The sequence below is a fragment of the Triticum aestivum genome, chromosome 5B (assembly GCF_018294505.1).
Source record: "Triticum aestivum cultivar Chinese Spring chromosome 5B, IWGSC CS RefSeq v2.1, whole genome shotgun sequence".
NCBI lineage: Eukaryota > Viridiplantae > Streptophyta > Magnoliopsida > Poales > Poaceae > Triticum > Triticum aestivum.
The window spans coordinates 492,336,667-492,347,107 of NC_057807.1; the positions used below are offsets into that span (position 1 = coordinate 492,336,667).

A 10,441-nucleotide genomic window follows, 5' to 3' on the forward strand; every position below is an offset into this window, starting at 1 on the left:
AAAGATATGATTTTTTTTAAATACAGTTTGTGTTTATAATGGTTTATATGGGTACATAGTACGTGTTTGTTAGTGTTGTACAAAAGAAGCATTACATAGCGTTGTTTTCGGATAGTGTACAGCTAAGTTGTCTTTGGTGTAGTGGTTCTTCTACTGATACTACCATATTTAACATGTGGGTTCGAATCCAATTTTCCGTGTATTGACTCCTAGAATAGTTTTTCTTTTCGCGTCTCGTTTTTAAGGTGGCTGCACGAACGCCAGGAGCTCTAATAGTGTCGTGGCTGCAGGCCTCTGGCAAAGAACCAGCATATAAAATCTGTCCAACCCAAAGCAAGCAATTTCGGCCCATAAAGGCCATTCCTCTTGATGGCATGGATTCTTGTGGCACGCCAGTGTTTCTGGTATGGCGGATTTATGCAGCCCACCTCATTTTGTTCCAAGATTAAAAGTTAGCTTGTTCCCTAGGTAAGGGGTAGCCCATGAAGGCCACCGTCGGTTGCTTCCTAGTGTGACAAGTGGAGTGATATCATGTCAAGAAGGGCTTCTCCGTTGTGCTTCACACTCAACACGTGATGCAAGGAGAAGCTACCGCGTAGCTTTTCCCGGTTTCTAATTTCACTTTCCCAGTTATTAGTTTTCCCCTTTCACTTTACTCCTTACACTTTTTAGTTTTTTATGTGTTCCTCTAGTTGTGCTTCCACTACCCCCCCCCCCCCCCCCCCGACCATGCCACCGCCATCGTCGTTGTTTTGTCACGTTCTTCCTTGGACTCGTCCGTGCGTCGTGTGTCACATACTGGTTTGTTAGTTTTCCTCCACCCGTCGCCTCTAGGGGGTTCACCTTTTCACTTTCTTTCATGATATTTTTTTTAAGTTTATATTATTTGAAAAACGGTTCATGAACTTGAAAAAACTTTGTTACTTTGAAAAAAAATCATCAATTTCAATATATTCCGAATTTAAAATGAAGTTCACATTTTTTTGGAAAAACCATGATTTTTGAAAATGTTTCGTCAACGTGACAAATTTCATAAATTTCAAAAAGTATGTGAAATTGTAAAAGGTCCATGTAATAAAAGAAGTTCACAAAAATGGGAAAAAGATCATTAAATTTTTGTAAAAAGAATAAAAACCCAAAATTAAAAATGAGACGGAAAAGGAAAAAGAAAAACCGTACAAAAGTCATCGTAGAAAAAACCCATGGAAAACCGCCCAGAAAAACCGATGGAACCTTGTAGAAGGTTCGTAAAACCGGTGAGAAAAAACAACAACATGGACAAGTCGACCAGGAAATCTGGTCCGTGTGATATGTCGCAAATGAGAAATAAATAAAAGATAAATAAGCCAAGCCCCAGGTGCTATGGGGGTCTGCGCCAGTTTGGAAAACTTCCTAGTCAATGCCTTAAGCGTCGGCTATGTTAAACGGCACCCCCACACCCACATTATTTGTCATCTAAATTAGATGGTGGCATGGTCGCTCGTCCAGGACCTGTTCCTAGTTCCCTCGGTCAGCGTTGACACGTCGCTAGTTGACCGGTCAACCATTGACTTTTGAAAAAGAGGAAAAATAAAAAATGTTTGTGAATTAAAAAAAGTTCATGGATTTGAAAAAGGTACACAAAATAAAAAATTTTCATGAATCATGATTTTGAAAAAAAATCATTATTCAAAAAAGTTCACAGTAATTTTGAAAAACAAAATTCATGGATTTGGAAAAGTTCACCAAATTTGAAAAAAGGTTATAGAATTTGAAAAGGTTCAACCATTTTTTTTAAAAATGTTCCTGGATTTGAACAAAGTTGACCCATTTATAAAAAAGTTCATAGATTTGAAAAAATCATCAATTTTGAAGAAAGAGTTCACACATTTTGAAATAAAGTTCACGGATTTGGAAAAAGTCCAATAATTTTGAAAGCAAAATCACGAACTTGAAAATTTTCAGTTTTGAGAAAAAGTTTGTAAAAGCTTAATAGAGTTTGTTAATTTTAAAAATATTCATGCATTAGAAAAAAGTTCATGGATCCAGAAAAAGGTTCTTGAATTGAATAATTTTCATGAATTCGAAAAGTTGAGAAGTTTAAGAAAAGTTCATGATTTATCCAAAAACCATAAATTAAATTAAAAGGGAAAATGAAAGAGAAAAAGGAAAAAGTGGAAGAAAAACGACCAAAATATCCGGGGGGAAAACCAAATATGGAAACCGCTTCGTTTTATCGTTCCATTTCGAGAAGGATAAAAAACAAACTAGGAACATCAAGTTAGGTGTCCCATTTGGAGCTTGGTGACTGCATTTGGTATTAAACCAAGTTGTGTGGAGTTCGAATCTCGTTGAGCACACTTTTTTGGAGGCTATCTTTAGCCAATCTCGCAAAGCTTTTATTTAACTCGTCACAATGTTTACGGGGACGAAAGTAAAAATCACCCGGGTTGCCTAACCAAGCATGACGGCCAACATCGAGTTTACGAGCATGCTTCCCTAAATTGTGAGCATCGATGTTCGAGCTCCTATACTCATGACTAAAAAAACAACTAGTAAAAAGCCTAGAACGATCTATAATTTCTCGAATAGTGGCACCATAACTTGCTGCACTTCTCTGCTTGATGTCGTCAATGACAACTTTTCCTCATAGAGATCATCCGCCAAAGACTGCGCTTCCTGAACTGCGAGGGCTTCCAATGTGGTTGGGTCGGAGATTCCCACAAAAATGATCGTTGAGGCTTCCATGTAATTTCCATGAAAATCCCCGCACACAGCGGCCACAACTCCCACTGAAGCATTCCTGTTAAGAGCAGCATTAACATTAATTTCCTTCATATTCTCCATTGGTGCAACCCATCCGCTCTGCCTAGCCAGGATGCTCGGCCCTGTCACTACTTGTAGCTTGATCATCGCGTGTAAGTCAGTTATGAATGATTTGATGAAAGCATTAGTAGCAAACGGTGTCTGGTATATGTCCTCGTGAAGCACTTTTCTCCTTGAGCTTCAGATCGCCCGCTGGGATACACCGAGGCGAGTGAAATATGCATGTGATAATAGACTTTGCATGTGAAATAACCAATCCTGACGTTTGGATTCACATTGAGGCTCATAGTTTCCATCAAGGATTTGGGGAGATAGTGCACACACACTTCTCGACATTGCATACTCAAGCAGTGCGTGCCTCCATGAATCTGCGGCGCCACAAAGTGCACACACCATAGTAGCCGCAAATAAAAGGAAAAAATGCGGCAGCCAAGAGTGGAGAGGGGGGGGGGGGGGGTGCGCCGGTTGGTGAAATAGTCCATAACCATTAACCAATGCTTAAGGTGCGGAATAGGATTGCGGACCGGTTTACACCGGTGGTGGCAGAACTTGGCGCAAATGTCACTTTAATGCTACAACTTCTGGTGTGCATCAAAGTAGTGCAAAAATTTGGCTTGAGCGTGCAAATATGATGCTAATCACTTTTATATATGATCACGACGGTGACGACGCATGCCAGCGTGGCGCGCGGCCCGCTGTCAGCGACCCAACAATGAAGATGGGGCGTCTGCGGGCTCTTTTTTTGAAAACTGCCTCGTTTTTTTGTTGTTTTTTCACGCAAAAGCACTTGATAAGAGGGTCCCAGCTGTCAGCAGAATAAATTTTAATTGAGCAAAAAATGATCTTCTCGCGCCTCGAACCTGCAACAACAAGCTAAACACGTGTGCAGCTACCCACCTGAGGATACACACACTTTATATCCATTAGTTAGACAGCATAAATTAATATTTGAATTCGAGAATAGAGATGCAGTAGCTGGGACCGAACCAACACCTGAGGTAAACAAGCAGGCTCGCCAACCATTCCAAACCAAAGTTGTTCCATATAAATAAAGGATTGTCACTCTTTATGTCTAGAATGTGCTCGTGGGATAAAACGGACGAAGCTAGTGCGGCCCATTTACAAAATGTTACTCTTTTTTTCATTTTGTGAAGTTTGTAAAAGGATTTAAATTATAAATATTAATAATAAATAATATACATATAATTGTAAATCTGTATTGGAGGAATTGCAGTCTGATGGTATAGTATGGTCACATTTATTTTTCCATACATATATTGATTTAAAATGTATATTTACTTTTTAGAAAACACAAAACATTTATTAAAAACATATGAACACTACTAAAATAACATAATATTTTTATGGAGCCTGGACACTTTTATATGCTATACTCATTCCAAGGGATGAATATTTCATTGAAAACAGCTTGAATTTATATATATATATATATATATATATATATATATATATATATAGATTTAAAATACTGAATTAATATGTAAACAGTTTCTGAAATTAGTTAACATTTCATAATTTATTTTTTCGATTTTTATGAATTTAATAGGTGAACATTTTATGAAATTATATGAAATTTAATAATGTGATTTACTTTATTTATATGGAAATCACTTAGAATTTTAATTCAAATATTTTATGTAATTTCTAAAAAACGAACATGTTGAAAATGGGCTGCACTAACTGAATTTCGTTTTAGCCCATGAGCGTGTTCTACTATAGGCGTAATACGTGACAATTCTTTGTAAACATGTAATTATAATTGTTGGTGTGGCTGCTCTGCTCGTTCGTTGACCTAAGGTTGCATGTTCGAATTTCAGCGGCTGCATACATTTATTTATTTATTTTTATTTATGTGGTCTAAGTGAAGATATATAAAAATAGTCTAAGTGGGTCAAATGCCATCTTTGTCGGGGACATTTCCGTGGAAGAAATAAAAAAAACGAGGTGTTTATTGTCGGGGGCTTTTCTATGAAAAAAAAACTGAGGTGATTTTCACAAAAAAAACCGAGGTGATTTTCGCAAAAAACATTGTACTGTCACTGAAAACAGGGCCCACGCCACGTTGGCATGCGTCGTCAGCGGCGCTGCTACACGCTTAGCACCGTATTTGCATGCTCGAGCCAAGTTTTTGGACCACTTCGATGTACACTCCAAGTTCTAGCTCTAAAATGACCGCTTATGCCAAGTACTAGCACCACCGGTGTAATTACTCGCATATAAATCTTTCCATCCCAAAGTAAGCAATTTTGGGCCATAACATGGTATGAGTTCCTGTGACATGCCAGTATTTCAGGTACGGCAGTTTATGCAACCCATCTCAGCCGTTCCTGTTCCCCTCTGTAGCGTAATTCCTCACTTCCTCCCTCTAGTCCATTATCGTTTGGAAAACATTGGGAGACGGTGCGCCGGCCCAACTTTCCGCCGGCTAGCGCGCCATGAAACAACCACTCCGCGCGAGACGCGTGTAGATGGTGGGTCATGTGCGACTATTCGTCTTTTTCTTCCACCTTCAGCCATCACGACTCTGCTCCTCCACGGCCTCCCCCACGCTGCTTGCAAACCTCCAGAAACTCTTTCACCTGGCATGCAACGGCGCCCAACATCGCCTCTCCTTCGTGGCCGCCGAGCCCCTCTCCCATCCCTCCTCCTCAATTCACATCCCCGCTAGCTCCCCGCAGCCATGGCCGCCTGCAACCCTCGGGATCTCAACGATGGCCTCCGCCCAACAACGGCTCAAGTCCCCGTCGGCGAAGCTACGGGAACCATCTATCAGGGTGCTGCAAAATGAGCTGAAAGCCTGCAACCACGGGCACACACTGGACGACGAGGACGGGGCGGCGCTGCTTGTAGCAAAAAAAAAATAACATCACAGTTTTTGCTACATGCTTCAACCGGCATCGCATTTTGCTACAACTGGTGTCACTTTTTGCTACAACATACAACCATCGTCGCGGTTTTGCTACAACCATCCTCGCTTTTTGCTACAACCTTCATCACATTTTGCTACATCCATCACGGCTGAGATGCGACCTGCGACGGCGGGGACGACTTTTTGCTGCAGCCGTCTTAGGTTTTTGCTACATCCGACAACGGCTTTTGCTACACCCATTCATTCTTAGACGCAAATGCTGCTACCTGCAACAGATAGCAACAACCGACAATGTCGGTCATGACATACTTTTGATGGGAAATGATATAGAACTTTTGGACAGCATTAAGGCCTACTTGAATAAGTGTTTTTCAATGAAGGACCTTGAAGAAGCTGCTTACATATTTGGCATCAAGATCTATAGGGATAGATCGAGACGCCTCATGGGTCTTTCACAAAGCACATACCTTGATAAGATATTGAAGAAGTTCAATATGGATCAGTCCAAGAAGGGATTCTTGCCTGTGTTGCAAGGTGTGAAATTGAGCTCGGCTCAATGTTCGACCACGACAGAAGATAGAGAAAAGATGAGTGTCGTCCCCTATGCCTCGGCCATAGGGTCTATCATGTATGCCATGCTATGTACCAGACCTGATGTAAACCTTGTCGTAAGTTTGGTAGGAAGGTATCAAAGTAATCCCGGCATGGAACACTGGACAACGGTCAAGAATATCCTGAAGTACCTGAAAAGTACTAAGGATGTGTTTCTCGTATATGGGGGTGACGAAGAGCTCATCAAAAAGGGTTACGTCGACGCTAGCTTCGACACAGATCTGGATGACTCTAAGTCACAAAACGGATACGTGTATATTTTGAATGGAGGGGCAGTAAGCTGGTGCAGTTGCAAGCAAAGCATCATGATGGGATCTACATGTGAAGCGGAGTACATGACAGCCTCGGAGGCAGCGCATGAAGCAATCTGGATGAAGGAGTTCATCACCGACCTAGGAGTCATACCCAATGCGTCGGGGCCGATCATCCTCTTCTGTGACAACACTGGAGCTATTGCCCTTGCCAAGGAGCCCAGGTTTCACAAGAAGACCAGGCACATCAAGCGTCGCTTCAACTCCATTCGTGAAAATGTTCAAGATGGAGACATAGATATTTGCAAAATGCATACGGATCTGAATGTCGCAGATCCATTGACTAAACCTCTTCCGCGAGCAGAACATGATCAACACCAGAACTCTATGGGTGTTCGATTCATCACAATATAACTAGATTATTGACTCTAGTGCAAGTGGGAGACTGTTGGAAATATGCCCTAGAGGCAATAATAAAATGGTTATTATTATATTTCCTCGTTCATGATAATTGTCTATTATTCATGCTATAATTGTGTTATCCGGAAATTGTAATACATGTGTGAATACATAGACTACAACATGTCCCTAGTGAGTCTCTAGTTGACTAGCTCGTTTATCAATAGATGGTCATGGTTTCCTTACCATGAACATTGGATGTCATTGATAACGGGGTCACATCATTAGGAGAATGATGTGATGGACAAGACCCAATTCTAAGCATAGCACAAGATCGTGTAGTTCGTTGTCTCCGTTTGATAGGACCGAGCAATAGAAAGCTGCAACGGGCGGCCATGGGAGCTGTAGCCGACGTCGAGCTGCAACAGGTGGCAACCAGAGCTGCATCCAGCGGAGTTGCAACCGGCGGGAACCAGAGCTGCATCCAGCGGAGTTGCAACCGGCGGGAACCAGAGCTACATCCAGCGGAGTTGCAACCGGTGACTGGCGTTGTCGGAGCCGCGACCATCACGAGCGAGAGGCAGCTGCAACCCACGGGTGAAAGTTTGCTGCATGCGTGGATTCGACGAGAAGCTTAAGAGAAGACGACAGCGACCGGTGGTGAGTGCGGCATCCAGCAGTGCGTGCGGGGTGGCAGAGGAGGGGGTGGTGGCCGGCAACCGGGAGGACGTCCAGGCGACCGACAGGGGAGATGGGTGAAGTTAATGCGCGCAGATCGGACGGCTGGAGCTCGCTGCATCGGGCGGCTGGGACACGACTGGCTGAACTGTTGGACCGCCGCGCCGGCCTTATCGTTCGCGATCATCCAATATTCCTCGTCCCTTTCGAACATCCAATATTCCTCGTCCCTTTGGCCGGAGAGAAGAGAAGAACAGACTTCCAAAAATGCTCCAGCCAAGCGAAACAGCAGCGGCGCAAACATATCAACCATTTATTTCATCGTCATCAAACGAGTTCCCACGCAACGCGCAATGCGCAAAGCTCTGTACAATAGCGCGCACAGTTCATTCCATGTTCATCACTTGGAGCTGGAGCCATACTTGGCGACGAACTCGGCGATGTTCCGGTCGGAGCTGCCGCCCTCCTTGCTGGCCGCCCGGGCCTTCTCCGCCCACGCGGCGGCGTTCCTCCTGTACTCGCCGCTCCGCTCGCCGGCCATCACCGCCTCGATCCCGCTGGCCACCTCCCCCCGCCGCGCGAGCCCGTCCCCGGCGGCGGGCCGTACGCGCACGCCGGCCCGCCACACGGCCTCCACGTACTTGGCGTTCATCGGCTGGTCCGTCCACTGCGGCAGCGCCACCATCGGCACGCCAGCCACCAGCGCCTCCGACGTCGAGTTCCACCCGCAGTGCGTCAGGATGCACCCCACGGCCGGGTGCGCCAGCACCTCCAGCTGCGGGCACCACGACACCACCACCCCGCCGCGCGCCGCGACGGCGCCGCCGTAGCCGGCGGGCAGCTTGTGGGCCTCCGACTCGCGGACGGCCCAGAGGAAGGGGCGGCCGGCGTCCAGGAGGCCGTGCGCGACCTCGCGCATCTCCGCCGGGTCCAGGTTGGACAGGCTGCCGAAGGAGGCGAACACCACGGAGCGCGCCGGGTGGGCCGACAGCCAGGACACGCACGGCGCGGCCGTGAGCTCGAAGAGGTGGAAGCCGTACTTGGTGTCCGACGGCATGCGGTTATCGCACACGTAGGACGCCGGCACCGTCGGCCCGATCGTCTTGGCGCGCCACGACGACGCCATGTACGCCGCCTCCTGCACCCCCAATCAGTTGCACGTTACTGTCAGTTCTCCTCTCCTCGGCAGAAAATTATTCGAACGATTTCGAATTAGTACTGCTTGCGGACGGTCGAGCATCCAGATAAGATAGCAACTATTTTCATATTAAAAGGACGAATGTGTTGCGTTCTACTTCTATCGGGAAGAATGTTTGAGTAAAACAGTGCAAGGTTTGTTTCTGGCGATCGAAGCTTTTGTTGCATCAGCCAGAGACCGATCGAGTTGAGAGCTCACGTCGGGCTCGAGCTCGTAGAAAGAGTTGACGAGCACGTCGTCGGCCAGCTCCAGCCCCTTGAACTGGCTCATCACCATCTCGAAGTAGCCCGGGTAGGGGCCGGGCCCGACCTTGAGGAACCACGGCAGGCCCTCCGGCTCGAGCGCCGGCAGCCCAGGCAGGCCGACGACGGTGGATCCAGCCTCCACAGGCACGCCGACCCGCTCGCACCACACGTGGCCGTAGACCACGTTGACGGCGCACGGCTGGGTGAAGAAGGCGACGGCGGCGGCGCCGTGCCGCTGCGCCACGCCGCGCGCCCACGGCAGGAACGCGTCGTAGACCACCGCCCGGACGGGGCGCCCCTCCGCGGCCTCGGTGCGAAGGAGCTCCCCGAGCGTCTCCGATCCTGCGGCCTCCAGGAGCGCTAGGTAGGCCGTGACGTCGTTGCACTCGCCGAACCCGCCCGCGTCGCAGCCGTCCGAGACGGCCGCGAGGCGCACGGCGCCGAGCGCGGCGGCGTCGGGCTTGCAGGTGGCGAGGATGTAGCGGGAGACGGCGAGCGTGGGGCGCAGGCCGTGGTGCGCAAGGCGCTTGGCGAACTGCAGCATCGGGTGGACATGGCCCTGGCTCGGGTAGGGCAAGAGCAGCACGTGCCCCCCGCCGGGTTCGGCGCCAACGACAGCTGCTTGCGCGTCCTCGCCGTGAGAAGCCATGGCTACTTACTTAGCTAAGCTAGCTGCACGTTGCTGTCTGTGTACCTCATCAGAGGCTCAGAAGAGAGCACAGGAGTAGCAATGTATATGTAAGGGACTGTAAGCCGCTCCCGTGCTGGTCCACACAAGCACGACGATGGGCGGGAGGAGGCAATGCGTTGTCGTCGTATGTACATTGATCGAGAGCGATACGGCGAGTATAACAAACGGCGAGAGTGACACGGAATGAAAGGATCAGCAGCTAGCTGCACGACACTACTTGGGTTGGACTTTGGGGAAGCCAGCCTCGTGCCGCAGCTGCGCGCACGACGGGCCGGGCGAGCCGCCGGAGTACGCGCGCCGCGAGGCCCCTGATTGCTCGCACGTCCGCGTCGTGCGGTCGTCGGCGCGCGGCACGCGCTGGAGTTTTCTTTTGGCCGCGGGCGGGTTGCTTCTGATGGCGCGCCGGATCACTGGCGACGCCTGCTAGCAGGCGATTGGTTGTCTCAACTTGTGATGTGGGAGTGCGCTGACCACCGAGCTAGGGGCCGTGGCGATATGGAAAGGCAGGAAGAGAAGATCGGGCAGCGCTATAACAAACTCTCAGAGTCTCAGTCCATATATATTCACCAGATCTTAAGGAGAAATCTGTGTAAAAAAATGTTTAATTATTTGTTTCTTCTTTTTATATGTTTGATAGAAACTTCGTTAAGTCTCAGTCGATTGGAATCTAGC

At 47.6% G+C, this 10,441-nt stretch overlaps 1 protein-coding gene across 1 annotated transcript; it reads right to left on the bottom strand.

The window, feature by feature from the left end:
• Window positions 1-8,006: 8,006 nt before the first annotated feature.
• On the bottom strand, window positions 8,007-9,901 carry LOC123116578 (UDP-glycosyltransferase 79). Its single transcript, XM_044537518.1, has 2 exons — window positions 9,032-9,901; window positions 8,007-8,773 (listed from the first exon to the last, which is right to left on the bottom strand). The coding sequence occupies exons 1-2, from the start codon at window positions 9,725-9,727 to the stop codon at window positions 8,036-8,038; spliced, it is 1,434 nt and encodes a 477-aa protein (XP_044393453.1). The 5' UTR covers window positions 9,728-9,901; the 3' UTR covers window positions 8,007-8,035.
• Window positions 9,902-10,441: the final 540 nt, after the last annotated feature.